At 36.8% G+C, this 18,807-nt stretch overlaps 1 protein-coding gene across 2 annotated transcripts in view; it reads left to right on the top strand.

The window, feature by feature from the left end:
* The window catches only part of COPA (coat protein complex I subunit alpha), a 56,133-nt gene that overhangs the window by 5,535 nt on the left and 31,791 nt on the right, over positions 1 to 18,807 (top strand). For both annotated transcript variants that reach the window (XM_077156626.1, XM_077156627.1), the window contains exons 4-10: positions 7,750 to 7,830; positions 9,825 to 9,901; positions 10,591 to 10,700; positions 15,474 to 15,583; positions 17,178 to 17,277; positions 17,856 to 17,991; positions 18,560 to 18,642. In XM_077156626.1, coding sequence (XP_077012741.1) covers positions 7,750 to 7,830; positions 9,825 to 9,901; positions 10,591 to 10,700; positions 15,474 to 15,583; positions 17,178 to 17,277; positions 17,856 to 17,991; positions 18,560 to 18,642 — 697 coding nt within the window. The remainder of the gene's footprint in view (positions 1 to 7,749; positions 7,831 to 9,824; positions 9,902 to 10,590; positions 10,701 to 15,473; positions 15,584 to 17,177; positions 17,278 to 17,855; positions 17,992 to 18,559; positions 18,643 to 18,807) is intronic.

The raw sequence follows: 18,807 nt of genomic DNA, 5'->3' as shown, positions 1-18,807 counted from the left end.
AGAAGTGCAGTGTACCCCAGTGAGAATAGATCCAAATAGACGTACTCCAAGACATTTACTAATCAGAATGCCAGAGGTCAAAGAGAAACAGAGAATCTTGAAAGCAGCAAGAGAAAAGCAATCCATCCCATACAAGGGAAGCCCAATAAGACTATGCATAGATTTCTCAGCAGAAACCATGGAGGCAAGAAGAAAGTGGGATGATATATTTAAATTATTAAAAGAGAAAAACTGCCAACCAAGAATTCTATATCCAGCAAAATTGTCTTTCAAAAATGAGGGAGAAATTAAAACATTTTGAGACAAAAAAATCACTGAGAGAATTTGTGACCAAGAGACCAGCTCTGTAAGAAATACTAAAGGGAGCACTAGAGACAGATACGAAAAGACAGAAGAGAGAGGTGTGGAGAAGAGTGTAGAAAGGAAGACTATGAGTAAAGGTAACAGGAAGGAAAATTAGATATGATATATAAAATCCAAAGGGCGAAATGGTAGAAGAAAGTACCACCCATGCAGTACTAACACTAAATGCTAATGGATTAAACTCCCCAATCAAAAGACATAGACTGGCAGAATGGATTAAAAAACAGGACCCATCTATATGCTGTCTCTACTCAAAGGACATGAGGGCAAGGACACAAATGGACATTTGCACACCAGTGTTTATAGCAGCAGTATTTACTGCTTCCATCTTCCATCCAAGAGATGGGAACAGCCAAAAAGTCCATCTGTAGACAGGTGGCTAAACAAATTGTGGCATATACGTATGATGGAATATTATGCAGCTGTAAGACAGAATAAAGTTATGAAGTATGTAACAACATGGATGGACCTTAAGGACATTATGCTGAGTGAGATTAGTCAAAAAGAAAAGGACAAATACTGTATGGTCTCATTGATATGAACTGACATTAGTGAATAAACTTGGAATATTTCGTTGGTAACAGACCATCAGGAGATAGAAATAGGGTAAGATATTGGGTAACTGGAGCTGAAGAGATACGGATTGTGCAACAGGACTGAATATAAAAACTCAGAAATGGACAGCACAGTCCTACCTAACTGTAATACAATTATGTTAGAACACTGAATGAAGGTGAATGTGAGAATGATAGAGGGAGGAGGACTGGGGGCATAAATGAAATCAGGAAGAAAGATAGACGATAAAGATTGAGATGGTATAATCTAGGAGTGCCTAGAGTGTATAATGATAGTGACTAAATGTAGAAATTTAAAAAATGTTTTTGCATGAGGAAGAACAAAGGAATGTCATTACTGCAGGGTGCTGAAAATAGATGGTAATTAATATTTTAAAATTTCAATTTATGTATGAGACTAAAGCAAAAAATGTTTAATTTGGTACAAAATTTTTATTTTGACTAGTGCATTTCCTAATATAACTTATATAGATAGTAAGTTGAACAGCATAAGTATGTGGAACCTTGGGTAGGACATGAGATTTTGTTGGTTTGTCCAGAGTGATTTGATCAGTGAGTGGAAAAGTATTTGCAAAGTCCCCTTTGGGGAATGGTGAGGAAAAGTCCCTCTTCCCTGAAACTTGACCAACAAATTCTAGACATCCTAGTTTCCCCAAACTCTAAACTGACTGCTTAACTCAGCAAGACCACAGGACTCTTTCCCTCCTTGCACTTCAGTCTGGGAACACTCTCCAGGTAATAAGCTAAAATAATCATAGAACTCACTTTCTTAATTTCCCTTCTCTCAAGAATCACTCTCTTGCACTGCTGATTATCCAAATGTCTGAAAAGCTTTGTTTCATACAAAGATTCTACTACTGACATCTCAGACATTTGTCCCCACCCCCACCCACCACTGTTACTTTCTCAAGTTGAATTCTTGGTATTCTCACAGGCAGTGTGGACAACCAAAAGTATAGGCTGAGACCCCAGTTTTGGGATTTGTTCCTATGAAACTTAACCCCGCAAAGTATAGGTCAAGCCTACTTAAAATTAGGCCTAAGAGTCACCCCCAAGAGAGCCTCTTTTGTTGCTCAGATACAGCCTCTCTCTCCAGCCAGCACAACAAGCAGACTCATCACCCTCCCCCTGTCTACATGGGATATGACTCCCAGGGGTGTGGACCTTCCTGGCAGCATGGGACAGAAATCCTGGAATGAACTGAGATGCAGCATCAAGAGATTGAGAAAAACCCTAGAATGAGCTGAGACCCAGCAACAAGGGATTGAGAAAGCCTTCTCGACCAAAAGGGGAGTGAAATGAGACAAAGTATCAGTGGCTGAGAGATTCCAAACAGAGTTGAGAAGTTATCCTGGAGGTTATTCTTACGCATTAAGTAGATATCACCTTGTTATCCAAGATGTAATAGAGAGGCTGGAGGGAACTGCCTGAAAATGTAGAGCTGTGTTCCAGTAGTCATGTTTCTTGATGATGATTGTATAATGATGTAGCTTTCACAGTGTGACTGTGTGATTATGAAAACCTTGTGTCTGATGCTCCTTTTATCTACCTTGTCAACAGATGAGTAGAACATATGGAATAAAAATGAATAATCGGGGGAACAAATGTTAAAATAAATTTAGTTTGAAATGCTAGTGATCAGTGAAAGGGAGGAGTAAGGGGTATGTATATATAATTTTTTTTTCTGTTTTCGTTTTATTCTGTTGTCTTTTTATTTCTTTTTCTGAATTGATGCAAATGTTCTAAGAAATGATCATGATGATGAATAGTCAACTATGTGATGGTTTTGTGAATTACTGATTATATATGTAGAACAGAATGATCATATATTCCGTTTGTATTTCTTTCTTGTAATATTATTTTTAAAAATTTAAAAATTAATAAAGAAAAAAAAGAATAAACTCCAGGATAACGTCTTGACTCTGTTTGGAATCTCTCAGCCATTGGCACTTTATTTTGTCTCATATTAGTCTTCCCTCTTTTGGTCAAGAAAGTTTTTTCAATCCCTTGATGCTGAGTCTCAGCTCATTCAAGGATTTCTGTTCCACGTTGCCAGAAAGGTTTATACCCCTGGGAGTCATGTCCGACAAAGAGAGATGGGAGGGCAGTAAGTGTGCTTGTTTTGTTGGCTGGAGAGAGAGGCTACATCTGACAACAAAAGAAGTTCTCTGGGGTTAACTCTTAGGCCTAATTTTAAGTAGACTTGACCTATCCTTTGTGGGGTTATGTTTCATATGAACAAACCCCAAGATTGGGGGCTCAGCCTATTGCTTTGGTTGTCCCCACTGCTTGTGAGAATATCAAGAATTCAACTTGGGAAAGTTGAATTTTCCCTCTTCCTCACCATTCCCCAAAGGGGACTTTGCAAATACTCTTTTATTCACTGTTCAAATCACCCTGGGATTTATCGGGGCATCACACTAGACAAACCAACAAAATCTCATGCCTTACTCAAGGTTCCATGTACTTATGGTGTTCAGTTAAGTTGTCTACATAAGTTATATTAGGAAATACACTAGTCAAAATATAAATTTTGTACCAGATAAACATTTTTTGCTTTAGTCTCACATAAGTTAAAATTTTAAAATATTAATTACCATCTATTTTTAACACCCTGAAGTAATGACATTCCTGTGTTCTTCCTCATGCAAAAACATTTTAAAAATTTGTACATTCAGTCACTATGATTATACACCCTAGGCATTCCTAGATTATACCATCTCTATCTTTATCATCGATCTTTCTGATTTCATTTGTGCCCCCAGAACTCCTCCCTGTATCATTCTCACATTCAGCTTCATTCAGTGTTTTAACATAATTGTATTACAGTTAGGTAGTATTGTGCTATCCATTTCTGAGTTTTTTCAATCAGTCCTGTTGCACAATCTATATCCCTTCAGCTCCAATTACCCAATATCTTACCCTATTTCTATCTCCTGATAGTCTGTATTACCAATGACATTTTCCAAGTTTACTCACTAATGTCAGTTCATATCAGTGAGACATATAGTATTTGTCCTTTTGTTTCTGACTAATCTCACTTAGCATAATGTCCTTAAGGTCCATCCATGTTTTTACATACTTCATAACTTTATTCTGTCTTATGAGTGCATAGTATTCCATCATATGTATATGCCACAGTTTGTTTAGCCACTCGTCTATTGATGGACATTTTGGCTGTTCCCATCTCTTGGTAATTGTAGATACTGCTGCTATAAACATTGGTGTGCAAATGTCCATTTGTGTCCTTGCCCTCATGTCTTCTGAGTGGATACCTAACAATGGTATTGCTGGGTCATATGGCAATTCTATATTTAGCTTCCTGAGAAACTGCCAAACTGCCTTCCACAGCAGTTGTACCATTTGACATTCCCACCAACAATTGATAAGTGTGCCTCTTTCTCCACAACCTCTCCAGCACTTCTCGTTTTCTGTTTTATTGATAATGGCCATTCTGGTGGGTGTGAGGTATTCTGAGCTGCTTGGGCTGTGCTACGTTGGGCTCTCTCATTTAAGCACCAGCCAATTAAATCAAACATCATTCATTGCAGCAGGCATGCCTCGTAGCCGACTGCAGATGTAATCAGCAACAGATGAAGTTCATGTACTATTGGCTCATGTCCACAGCAACAGACTAGGTGCCTTCACCTGGCCAAGTTGACAACTGAACCTGACTACCACAGGCTATAACTTCACTGTAATAATTCTAGTAAAGTATTTGTTATTTATTGAATATCATGAATGATTATATTGGTGTTTGTATAATCTGTTTAAAAAATTAAAGAACTGGATAACATTTAAGAAAAATTTCTTTCCGAAAGTGATTAATATTTTTGAAAAGTAATTATATTCCATTTGTATAAATGTCTAGAATAGACAAATCTATAGAGACAGAAAGTAGATATTGTTGCATTGAGTTGGGGTTGGAGGGAGTTGGGTAGTGAGTTCTGGGTCTGAACTTTTAGGTGATGAAAAAATGTGCGAAAATTGATTGTGGTGATGGTTGCACAATTCTTATATACTAAAAACCATTGAGTTTTATACTTTAAATGGGAGGATTGTATGGTGTGTGGATTATATCTCAATAAAGCTGTTATTTTTAAAAATAAACTATTAGCTAGCTTCGTGGTTGTATAGTGTTATCATGCCATGGTTTTAATTTACATTTCTCTGATGAATAATGAAGTTGAAAACTTCCTCATAAAGCAAGAGGGGATGATTTACAAAAGTCATGTCTACAGATCATCATATTGTTTGATATGTCCAGATAAGTGTAGTACTAATATCCTCATTTACAAAATAAGACAGGAAGTCAAGCAGATGGCCAGGCTATTGGTCTAATAAGGTCTTTAAGGATTCATAGGTTTGGAATTTGGTAGAGGATATTAAAGGATCAAGACAATTTGAGGCTTAGAAAATGAAAATTTAAAACATTGAATTCAATAAGAAAAAAATAAAGATAGTAGTATTTATGATATGATCTAATTTATGTGAAACTTCACTGTGTACATGTATATTTTTAGATAGATGAATTAACAAACGGAGATGAAAGCATTGGAATACTTTCACTTTTTATATTTTATTCTTTTTCTCTGTACCTACTTACTGAGCATCTACAGTGTCAACCAATATGCTAGGTGCTCAGAATATAGTGTAATGCATGATGGACAAGGACTCAGCTTTTGAGCTTATATTCTTGTTTGAAGATCCTATTTTGGGGATGTTTTGTTACAAAAAACTAATGTTACTTTTTTGTGGTAATTTACAAAAGAAAAGTAAAAATTTTTAAGTTAAAATGCAAAACTAGAATAGTAACAAGGTGGCTCAGATAGAGTATGAACAAATAAAAAATGTCAACAAAAGAAAAAAGCATCTGATCTCACATTTTTACACTTTAGGCGAGGTTTTTCTGGATGAGAAGGATGAGCTGACATTTATAGTCCTGTTTTTAGTGGCTTCTTCATTTGTGTCCATCAATATCTGATATTTGATAGTTGATTCAATTTAATGCCCAAATATACATTTTTTCTGCTTAGTACAGCCTAATTGAGCAATGTAGTATTTTCCATAGTAATGAGGTAAAGTCTGTCTGCATGATAGCTGAGTACAGACTCCACTGAATGTATGGGTATCAATTTGCTACCAGTTAGCAAAGTTAGTCTAAGATGATGATGCTGTATGTGAGACTATATGATATATTACTGTATTCTTTGGTGTCATTGTATCTGTTCTGCTTTATTTGTTCTGAGCTGAGATGATAGGTAAAGTACTAAGGGATCTATGTTCAAGCTAAGAAAAACACACTTATGCAGTAGGAAGAAGAGTTTCAATTTAAGTCCAAGTTGTCTTGTTGCATGTTATTAGAGATAGTTTCTCCCCAAAGAAAGGAAAAATCTTTATTTTTTTTCTCTTTAGCTTTTCTTTAGATTTGTCTTTCCCTGCTCCCCCTCCTCCACATTTTGTTTTAGCTGGCCTGTATTTTCATCTTTGGGCCTCTTCCCTCCAACCTTAATCAGAACTTCCTACCAAGGTTCTTAGACCGATTTAGAAATGCCAAAAGATAAATCCATTTTTGTTTATTAAGAAACCTGAGCCCTGGGGCGGGCCGCGGTGGCTCAGCGGGCAAGAGTGCTTGCCTGCTATGCCGGAGGACCCCGGTTCGATTCCCGGCCCCAGCCCATGTAAAAAAAAACAAACAAACAAACAAAATATAATAAAACAAGAAAATGTTTAAAGATGTTTCCCTTTCTTCCTCCCTTCCTTCCTTCCATCCTTCCTTCCTTCTCTGTCTTTCCTTCCTTTCCTCCCTCTCTTTAAAAAAAAAAAAAAAAAAAAAGAAACCTGAGCCCTTGAGCCCCCAGTCTTAGGGTTTGTTCATACAAAACTTAACCCCACAAAGGATAGGTCAAGCCTACTTAAAATTAGGCCTAAGAGTCACCCCCAAGAGAGCCTCTTTTGTTGCTCAGATATAGCCTCTCTCTCCAGCCAACACAACAAGCCCCCTGTCTACATGGGGCATGACTTCCAGGGGTGCAGACCTTCCTGGCAACGTGGGACAGAAATCCTAGAATGAGCTGAGACTCAGCATCAAGGGACTGAGAAAAACCCTAGAATGAGCTGAGACTCAGCATCAAGGGATTGAGAAAACCTTCTGGACCAAAAGGGGGAAGAGTGAAATGAGACAAAGTGTCAGTGGCTGAGAGATTCCAAACAGAGTCGAGAGGTTATCCTGGAGCTTATTCTTATGCATTAGGTAAATATCACCTTATTATTCAAGATGTAGTGAAGAGGCTGGAGAAAACTGCCTGAAAATGTAGAGCTGTGTCCCAGTAGCCATGTTTCTTGATGATGAGTAAATAATGATAAAGCTTTCACAATGTGACTGTGTGATTGTGAAAACCTTGTGTCTGACGCTCCTTTTATCTACCTTGTCAACAGACGAGTAGAACACATGGAATAAAAATAATCGGGGGAACAAATATTAAAATAAATTTAGTTTAAAATGCAAGTGATCAGTGAAAGAGAGGGGTAAGGGGTATGGTATGTATAAAATTTTTTTTGTTTTTGTTTATTTCTTTTTCTGAATGGATGCAAATGTTCCAAGAAATGATTATGATGATGAATATGCAACTATGTGATGATATTGTGAATTACTGATTATATATGTAGAACGGAATGATCAAAATAGGAATGTTTGCATTTGCTTTTTGTTTTTTGATATTTAAAAAAAAATTTAAAAATTGAAAAGCAAAAAAAGAAACCTGAGCCTTTGAGAGTCCCAAGACCCTTAATTGGATGTCTCACTTTGCAGGTTTGGAATTACAAGCTAAGGCGCTGTCTCTTCACATTGCTTGGGCACTTAGATTACATCCGAACCACGTTCTTTCATCATGTAAGTAGCCTTGGTGGCCCCATAAGAGTCTTCTCCTGGGTCTTTAATAGCTCTTGCTTTAATAACAAAATTGTGTTGTTGGAGCAGCTCTTACAGGATCTGTGTGGTGTTGACCTTTCTGCTTTGTTTCCTTCTGCAAAAAGAAGAACTTGGGATTATTTTGAATTTAATTTAACTTTATTCAGAGAAGTCTATGAGAAAGCCATTGTTTCCCTGTAGAGAACAGTGAAAATTTGATTTCTGGTTTGCAGGCAAATCCCATGTGGAGTATTATTAGTAAATAATAGGTGTGTCTGGAGGAAGGCCAAGCTGAAATGTCGTTTTGATGAGTTAATAAATGTTTTGAGGTATTAACAGTCATGTCCTATCCTAAGGTTTTAGGATCTGATGGAATTTGTTCCCCAAGTCAGACTTACTGCTTTCTTTGATCTGTCAGGTACTATAGTAGACATAGATACTACATTACATATTGGATACTACCAGCCCCTTATTCAGTCCCATCCTGGCTGGATCTCCATGTAATTCTATGCTATTACACTTAATCTGTACTAGCCATTAACCCTCAGTAAATGAAATCTCTTGAATTAAGTTAGAAAGAATATGTTGAAATAAACAATTATTTCCTAAGTATAGTTTATTTCATTTTTTTCAAATTTAAAATGGACATATGACTTTCTGGAATATTTGCCTATTTGAAAAGGAAGATATTTTGAAGGGATAGGATAAAATGAATGAGAAAATTGCTACTGAAACATTTGAGAATGATAATTGCTCAATAGGATAATATATTAGATAGAAATTATTTGTCATTGCTATAAAGGACTTGCTAAAGACCTTGTCTGGAACAAGTTGCTATCTAGCTGGTAAGTTAAGAAAAACCTTATTTTCTTTTTTTTTTTTCAGTTCAGTAAATATGTATGTGCATCTTATATTTACTAGGCTCTTTGCTAAACACTGAAAATCAACTCTGAATAAGAAATTCCTTTTCTCATCAAGCTTATTATAGACTTCAAAATGGCTAAATTGTCTTTATATGGTACTCTCTGCTTTGATTAATGAGACTTGGGAATTTTTTGAGACTAGGTGGCCTAAAAAAGTCAAACCATGTATTTGATAGGGTTCTCTAGAGAAACACAGTTAGCAGGAGAGATCCATAGATATAAAATTTATAAAAGTGTCTCACATATCCATGGGAATGTAGAGTCCAAGGTCTGTAGGGCAGGCCACAAGCTGGCAATTCCAATGAAGGTCCTCAACAAACTCTCAGGAGAGTTGGCTGAGCAACCGTGGGAGTGGAAGAGTTCAAAATCCACAGGGCAAGCTGTGAAGCTGGTGGCTCCGATGAAGGGTCTGGACGAACTCTGCAGGAGAGGCTCATTGGCTAAAGCAGGAAGAGTGACTGTCTCTTATGAATCCTTAAAGGCTTCCAGTGATTAGATTCAGAATCACTCATTGCAGGAAGCACTCTCCTTAGCTGATTACAAATGCAACTGGCTGTGGATGCAGCCACATGATCATGATTTAAGTCCATGGAATGTCCTCATAGCAACAGGCAGGCCAGCACTTGCCCAACAAACAACCAGGCGCCACCTGGCCAAGTTGTCACATGAACCTTATCATGACAGACTATAAATGAATATTGCCATCTCGGAGTTAAAAATGGAAGATTCTTTCACAGGATCTTAATTTATAAGAGTAATTATATAGAAATAAATACATATACATACTATATAGCAGATATAAATATATATTTCATTATTTGTCACTACCTTCCTCTGAGACCCATACCTTTGTCTGGCTTCTATTAAATCTCATAGGGCAAAGTGCCAAAGTTGGAAAAGCTTGTACGGTATTAGAGAGAAGACAACTACCTGATATCATAAGCAGTAGCCCCTTTGCTAATATAGCAATGAAATGATCCCCTAAAAAAAGAGAAATCATTTCAGGAGCAAGTTTGTTTAATGTTCAAACCCTTTATCTGGGATATCTTTCAGGAGTATCCTTGGATTCTGAGTGCCTCAGATGATCAGACCATCCGAGTGTGGAACTGGCAGTCGAGGACCTGTGTTTGGTAAAGCAGGAAGCAGAGGGCTCATAATGACTCTTAATTCTTCCTTTTTTTTTTCCTTTCCGTTATCGACTTCTCTTAAAAGCAGTCACTTTCCCTTCCCAAAGGAGCTATGTCTGCTGATTAATTACTGAATGTGTTGTTTATAAGATGCTTTTAAGTACCAAATGACAAATATAGAGGAAATATCATTTGTGATATATGATCCAGATTTTCTCATCATTTCATAGGTAGACTTTTAGAATAAGAACTTTATGCTGGTTTTTAGTTCTGTTATCATAAAGTCTGAATCAAGGTCTAGACCTCTGTATTACTTTATGTTTGGGACTGGAGTTCTATGTAGAACTTTCCAGGTAAGGACCATTTAAAATGGTGTCCTTTAAGAGGGATAGCCCATAAAATATAGGAGATAAATTCCAGTATGAATTACTAAGATTTCATTTATTTTAATATGTCTTTGATCTGAAAGGAGATCTATGCAATCTCAGTTCTTAAATTAGTGATATTTAAAATGACTAAAGCATTATAGGCAAGAAAAGAGCTATTGTTAAAACAGCTGACTATGTTTATTAGCCCAGAATTGTTAGTATAATTGAATAACTTTCTGTTGAACGTGGAAAATAATATTTTGTTTAGGAGTCTGTTGATTCCCGCATCTAATTTGGTATTGTCTTTCTTTTTTCTTCTTGCAGTGTGTTAACAGGGCACAACCACTATGTAATGTGTGCTCAGTTCCATCCCTCAGAAGACCTGGTTGTATCAGCTAGCCTGGACCAGACTGTGCGCGTTTGGGATATTTCTGGTGAGCTACCCAAGTTCAGGGGGCAACCTAGTCACGTCTGGTACAAAACTGCAATTGCTTAAAATAACAAGAGCAGTTGGCTTAGGACAGGAATATTTAGAATCTTTGCTTTTGAGCAAAGTGATCAAAATCTGCTTCAGTGATTCTTTATTTTAAATGTATACCATAAGAAAAGTGCTTACTCTAGAAAATTCATTTAACTTGAAGAAATTTTCACTTATTAGTTAAAATATATGTACTGTTCGGAGTATTTGATTAAGTATCAAGGTTTTCACTGAAATAAGAAAAAAATACGTCCTTAATGGAAATGAATTTTGAGAATAGGTTAGTGCAGGAAAACAGGACTTGTGGATCCTCTTGTCTCATTAAGAAATAAGGAAATCCGTCTATTAGATTTCTTTCTAGTATAAGGGACATGAGGTGTAGGGAGAGGTTTATGTCCAGAATACCTTTTAATGGGCAGACTTCTAATAGACTACTTAGGAACAGAAATTATTATGCTTGTAAGTTTTGGATAGTTGAGGTAATCCCTCTTTTCATAGTCTATATTTTCTTGATTTTGAGATTATGATCTAAATGTTTAGTGCTCTGAAGTGGAGATCTAAGAAGTTGCTAACCAGAGAATTTAAATACAGAGATAGGACTGTGCCTATGGTATAGACATGCTAGGGAGGTGAAAGTGCCTTGTTGAGTGTTGGAGTAGAGAAATGAGAATCTGAATGTCATGGTTCTCTTCCCAGTTAAAATTGTCACTCAGTTGTCTTCTGTTCGTTTTTTGCCTTAGAAAATTTTAGAGATTGGGTTCTCTGAAAGGTCGGAGGTCGGTGGCTAGTTTACAAATAGTGTTTTTATTCTCTAAAAGGAAAGCCCCCCCATAGATCCTTGCCTGATTTTTTGTGGTAATAAAACAGTCTTCTGTATTTATGGAGCATAGAAACAAGCTAAAGGGAGATATGGCCAATTGAAGAGTAGAACTTCTAGATCATGCTGTCTTTGCAGTTTTTGAAAGTTCAGAAGTGCAATGGAGTTGTGTAAACAAGATTGTATTGGGGATGGGGCAATTATACTCTTTTCCTCCAGGGCTCTTGCCATTGCAGTTTTTCATCAGACTGACTAGGCTTTTTGAAGTACACCCAGATGTGATCAGCCATGCCAACAGGAGGAGCTGGGCACAGGCAAATGGGCCTGTGCCCTCTCCTCTGCCACTATCAGGGATCTTACACTTCCATTCTACCAGTAACCTAGCTGTGGTTTTCTTTGGTTCTTCACTGTGCACACATTCAAAGCACCCTCTCTGTCTCAGGATGTAGGAGCCTGGTGGAGCTGAATCCAGGCTTATGTTATTCCAGCTTGTGAAAGTTGATTATTTAGAATAGCTTTTCTCAGTGAGCTTTCTGTGAGAGAATTAAGCCCTACAGAAAATACTTTTTTTTCCCTCTCTATTCTTTGAAGAATATTATACAACTAATGCCATTCTAGGTCATGAGAGAGAAGCTAAATCATTGCATATCTAAACCTATGCTTTAGGGCATTTGGCCTTAATTCTTTCCCAGACCATCAGTTGAGAAAGGCCTTATACTGCTTCCCTCTAAGAATACTATTTTTTGCCACCTGATGCTAGCACAGCTTCTGTCCTGTGGTCTAGCTAAAGCAAGGTGGGACAGTCAGGTGGAAAGATCCCAGTTGGTGATCACAAAATGCCCAAGGCAAGAAACACTTTTATCCACCTTTTATAGGCAGAGAACATTTTTCTACTGAATTAAGGGCCCTAGATCTGAGAAGAGAGGGAGAGAGTATAACCCTAGAAGGGTTTATACTTGTTCTTGAATGTGTCAAGTATGTGGATTACTGTATGATAACATTGTGATGGTTATGCCTTGCATCTGTGTTAACAAGATAATAACTTGCTGTACTAACATTAATGCTCTCTTTTACCATTTCTGATTGTTTTTCTCTACCCCCAACTCTCTTGACTTCCAGTAACCCTTTAACCAGAGTGGAAGGAGATGCTTTGGTATTAACCAGGTGGACAGAGCTTTAGGGTCAAGCTCTTGTACTTATTCTTTCCTTTTCTAGAGGTCAACATATACTTTTTGTCAGAGTTAATTTTGCTTGGGTTCAAGTAAGTGCTGAACACAGGAAGAGAAGTTAGCTTTCATGCATCTTAGAGACCAACCAAAAGTTGGTCCTGTATAAAAGAATGAACTTCCAAATTTAGAAACATGAAAATTCCCATTTTTTGAGTGTCTTTTAGCAAGGGGAGACACACTCTGAACTAAGTAAGCAATAAGAGAATTTAGAGATTTTTTAAAGGAATTGAAGCTTAGCTTAACCTGGCAAAATCTATTTGTTTAGAAGGACATATATCTGCAATCTAGAAATAGAAGATAAGTTATTTCTTTAGCTTGAGCTTCCAAATAAACTGACAGTTAAATTACTTTAATGTGCTTACATTTTTGCATGTCAAGCCCATGTACTTCAGGCTTATCTTTTTTTTTTTAATTAAAAAAATTTTTTTACATATATAATCAGTGATTTTATACATATATAATCAGTAATTCACAGTATCATCACATAGTTGCTTATTCATCATCATGATCATTTCTTAGAACATTTGCATCGATTCAGAAAAAGAAATAAAAGACAACAGAAAAAAATTTATACATACCTTACCCCTTACCCCTTCCTTCCATTGATCACTAGCATTTCAATCTAAATTTATTGTAACATTGGTTCCCCCTATTATTTGTTTTTATTCTATATGTTTTACTCATCTGTTGATACGGTAGATAAAAGGAGCATCAGACACAAGGTTTTCACAATCACACAGTCACATTGTGAAAGCTATATCATTATACAATCATCTTCAAGAAACATTCAGGCTTATCTTTGAAGTGGCTACTAAAAAAGTATTAATTTGCTGCCAGATCCTGTCCTCAACCCTCTCTTTTTACTGCTTCCCCTGATCCCCATTGAGAGGCATGCATCAAACTGGTCCGTTCTGAGAGTGTCCTCTCTTCCCTCTGGATTTGGGTAGCTGCTGTAGAAATTTTCCATCTGTCGTTTAGTCCTAGTGTGTGGCTTGTTGAAAGCACAGAGTTTCTTCGCTAAGTATCTTTTCACTCTCTGTCATTATTCATCTGTCTTTGTCCTTCCCCTTTTCCTGGATCATTACATGCAAGTACAGCAAAGACTTCCATTCTGTCATACAGCTTTCCCTTTTAATGTGTTTGTTGAAGCTTATTGGAAGTGAAGTTCCTCACAGCTGTCTGTCTTTGTGTCTTCCCTTTAATCCGTTTCATACACCAGACTTAAAGTTGACAGATCCCATTAAAGGAACAAGGGAAATAAGTGATGAAAGGAGGCATCCCTATGATAATGTATTTTGTGAAACCTTGTCAGAGTGAGTTAAAAAAAAATCAGCTTTATTTTCCTCTTATCTATTGGCTAAATGCTAATTTTGGACAGGGACAAAGTAATAAAAGCTGTCAAGTCCTTTTTTAAATTTTGTTTTGCTTTTTTATTTTAGTCATGTCCTTTTAAGCTCTTGCTTCTCCACTGCTATTTAGGCACCACTCTAATAGAAAAAGAGATATATTGTAATTTTAAAATGATGAATATAAATGTAGTCATTGAAATTAAAGTGTTATATAGTTCTGATACCAAATTTTAAGTTTGAAACTACTTAGGTTTTATTTTCAGTGATGTGTTTTTCGTTTTCTCCCCCTATTGTAGATAATTGTTTTTAATTTTACAAGTGTTAGGTAGTCTCATCTTCTGCTTTCCCCTCATATACTTCAAAAGTTAGTATTTTATTCCCAGTTTTTCTCTTTTCACAGCTGTAAACTGGTATAACATACCGGTTTGCCTACTTCAAAGGGTTGTTATCAGGATCAAAATACATAAGTAACAGTGCTTTGAAAATCACAAAGTACTTTTCAAATGGAAGGTTTGATAGCGCTTAGCTTTTAAAGATGGGTATAGTTGACATAAATTTGGGTGCTATATAAATAAAACTGTTCTTATACTGGTGGCTTTTTCCCATTGCTTTAAAATTATGGACTAATTCCTTCCAGGGAGATAACCCTCCAATAGTTTCAGTGGCATAATGCATGCAGTCAGATCTATAACCAACCTTGGAGTCCATAGCAGATATGAGTATACTTTTTATATAATCCCTAGTTGTACAGATCTTCCACCAAAAAACTGTTTTGTACTTCATAGGTCCAGTTTTCCTAACCCACTTGGAACTTCCCCATGTTTTGCCTGAAGGATTTTCAGTTTCAGAAAGACTGAGCTGTGGCCTTCCCAAATGGCTTTAAAAGTTTTTGAGACAATAAAAGAAAAGGTGCTATAGATTTTATAAAGTTAAAAGTAGGATTTGAATGTTTACCATTTAAGGCCATTTTTCCAAAGCATTGAAGAATGGAAAATGGGCATTATTGGGAGTAGACAGATCTTGGGTTGAGGTTTGTTGAAGAGAATAGCTGAGTTTGGGTTGACCTCACCTACAAAGAAATCGCAGTTGTATTGATCTGTTAAGTTTATTTTAGGGGAGCAGAGGGGGTGGCGTGAATGCACTTCAATATTTTAACATTTTTAGAAAGAAATTGGAGCTCTTGAGTCTCTTTTCTTCAGTATCTCTCTCCTCATCAGTCTCTTTTCCTCGTTTTCTTTAATGTCAGTCTGCTGCTATTCCTTTCTGTGCTTCTATTGTGCTCTTTTTGATATCTTATGTTTGCATCTTTCATCCCATTTCTTATCCCTTCAAAGGCCTAAGGAAAAAAAACTTGTCCCCTGGTGCTGTGGAGTCGGATGTGAGAGGAATAACTGGGGTTGATCTGTTTGGAACTACAGATGCTGTGGTGAAACACGTGCTGGAGGTACTTATCTTTATAGCAAGTGGCTGGATATGGGGTCTCCTTTAGTGAAACAGTGGCAACATGCTGTTATTTATTCATTCCTTCAACGAATATTTATGGAGTGCTTATTGAGTGCCAGACGCTGTTCTAGGCCCTGGAAGTAGAATAGTGTGAGCTAACAGAGAAATGAATACAGAGAGTAGTATTACCTTATAAATTCAGCGGGTGGAGAGGGAAAAAGCCTGGTACAGGCACCATCACCATCCAAAAGCAGAACCCTTTTTCAAGCCTCTTTGTAAGAGGGAAAAAATAATTCAGTGAAAATTGTTTAGAATAAGCCATGTATAGATAACTTGCTGGCATGGTGGGAAAATAGAAAAGTGTAAGGAAAAGAAACTAGATTTTTTTAAATTATCTAATTTAATCCTCATAACTGAAGTAGTAATATCTACTGAGATAGATTTTATTAGCTCCATTTTACAGATGAAAATATTGAGATCTAGAGAAATTAAGCAGTTTTCCAAAGTCTACATATATCTAAGGAGAACTGGCATTTGAACTTGAATCTATCTGATTCCAAAACCTGGGTGCTTTTTACCACAGTATGATTCATCTCAAAAACACTGCTGAATTAGAATTGCCTTGTCACAGTACAGAGTACAACTATATGAAAAAGAATGAGGTGGGTATGTGAGGGTAGTTCAGTGGTAGAATTCTCACCTGCCATGTGAGAGACCCGGGTTTGATTCCTGGCCTGTTCACCTCCCCAAAAAACAACAACAAGCAAACAAACAAACAACCGAGAAGCAAAAATTCAACAAATGGTGCTGCAGTAACGGGGTACTCACACGCAAAAAGAATGAAATGTGACCCCACCATACAGTATACAAAAAGAAAAAAAAGAACAAGGGTATAGGTTCTTCAACATTTTTTCTCAGTAGCTCTTCATACTCTTGAAATGTATTCAAGGCCCCAGAGAATTGTTTTATTTGTTAATGTGGGTTATTCCTGTCGATTTTAACCATATTTAGAAATTAAAACAGGAATTTTTAGAACATGAAATAGCCAAGCACATGTTGCATGAACTGTCAGAGCAGTGACATCATCAAGTCAGGTAGCCTCTGGATAACTCCAGTGTATGCTGAGCAGAGAATTAAAATGAAAAAGGTAAAAAAAATCTTAATAATATTATGAAAATAATTTTGATATTACCCCCTAAAAAGGTCTTGAACTTTCCAAGGGGTTCCAGACCATACTTTGAGAATTGCTGCTTTACATTATAAAAATAGTCTTTATTCTTTAGATACTAATGATTGGATGGAGTAATGAGAAATGAGTAGATAAGTAATAAAGCAAGGCAGTATGTTCTAAATGCAAAAGTGACAATTTGGGGGTGGAAAGATTTGGGAATTTCATGAAAATTTGGGGATAATATTGAATAGATTGACATGATAACCCTCATGTTCAAAATCTTAGAGCAGCATAGTCCCTTGAATCTTTTCATATGCTGAGTAAATATCAGACACCTTTTATGACCATCAGCATAGTTCATTGATTTTCTCTGAGTCAGCAGTTATCAAGCCATTTTAGAAGAACCACTTCTGGTTTTCTGCAGGGTCATGATCGTGGAGTAAACTGGGCTGCCTTCCATCCCACAATGCCCCTTATTGTATCTGGGGCAGATGACCGTCAGGTGAAGATCTGGCGCATGAATGGTGAGTAAAGCAATGACAGTATCACCATGTCTAAGAAATTGGCTACTGGCTGCCAGCAAGGTCCAGCAGCCAGGTCTTCTGGGCTTTGTGACCTGTTTTCCTTACCTTGTGCTGATCTTGGGGGTATAGAAATTGCTCTTTTCCCTTTTTTCTTGTGATGGCATCCTGATTTTAAGGAGTATGAACGGAGATAAGAGTAAGAATTATTCAATCAACAGATATTTGAGTACCTACTTTCTACTAGTCATTGTTTAAGTCTGTAGTGACACGGTGGTGACTAAAATGGCTAAAGCCTCTGCCTTATGCGACTTACATTTTATAATGATAGGGACAAATAAAACAGCGTAAGGGGATAAAGAATGATGGAAAGTGGGTGTTATAATTGATAGGAAAATCAGAATGAAAGAATAAATGTGTAACATTAAGAGACTTAAATGAAGAAAATTGCATTATTACATAGCAGTTGCTAACATTGCATTTTGTAGTACCTGGCATTTGGTTAAGATGGTGTCATATCGCCACATCCCAAACTTATGTAGTAAGGAATTGTGATGACCGAATTCTTTTTTGTCCTTCAGAATCAAAGGCATGGGAGGTTGATACCTGCCGAGGCCATTACAACAACGTGTCTTGTGCTGTCTTCCACCCTCGCCAAGAGTTGATCCTCAGCAATTCTGAGGACAAAAGTATCAGAGTTTGGGATATGTCTAAACGGTAAGGGAATTATTGATATTGTGTGACCAAACCCAGGGGAAGGCCCTTTACTGTCTCTCACTCTGACCTTGAAAAATGAGATTAGGATATTTATGTTTACCTGTCACATCTTTGTCATGTAGAAAAATCAAATTAATATATTATGAAACTAGATCTAGAGTTAAAAGACATTTACAAATTTTAGAGTTAAGCCAGCATTTACAAATTTTTGGTCAAGTAGAAATCTCCGTATGTATTCATTCTGTACACTAAATTTAAGCATGTTTCTTATTTTCCTTCCCGCTAATTCTGATGCTTGAGAAGTAATAATATGAAATGGAAGCAATACAGTAGAAAACATGATTAATAGGGAGAAATTGAAATATCAAAATAATAGGTCAGTTTTAAATCTTCTTTCTGTTCCTTGGTAGTTTATCATGATTACCTTTACTTAGGTTATGTGGTTTACTGTCCCTGATTTAATAGTTTGTTCAGCTTGCTGTTTTAGTACTTAGTATTCCTGTATGTGATAGGTTGAAGATTCTTAAGAAATTAATATTTTTTCTTTGTGTGCCTTTTTCTTTCCAAGGACTGGGGTTCAGACCTTTCGCAGGGATCATGATCGTTTCTGGGTCCTGGCTGCCCACCCCAATCTCAATCTGTTTGCTGCAGGTAAGGGTCATTTCTTCCCTTTTTCCTTACTTTAGATCATATTTATAAGACTTGGGAGTGATTCTCCATTAGCTTATTCTGCAGTAAATTTGTACTATGATGACAAGGAGATACGGTAGAATTCTCAGTGCCACTGAGATGGAGTTTTCTCCTTTCCCTTCCCCT

Source organism: Tamandua tetradactyla, chromosome 4 (assembly GCF_023851605.1).
Source record: "Tamandua tetradactyla isolate mTamTet1 chromosome 4, mTamTet1.pri, whole genome shotgun sequence".
Classification (NCBI taxonomy): domain Eukaryota; kingdom Metazoa; phylum Chordata; class Mammalia; order Pilosa; family Myrmecophagidae; genus Tamandua; species Tamandua tetradactyla.
The sequence above is the reverse complement of the archived record's forward strand: the minus strand, read 5'-3'. Positions and strand labels throughout refer to the sequence as shown.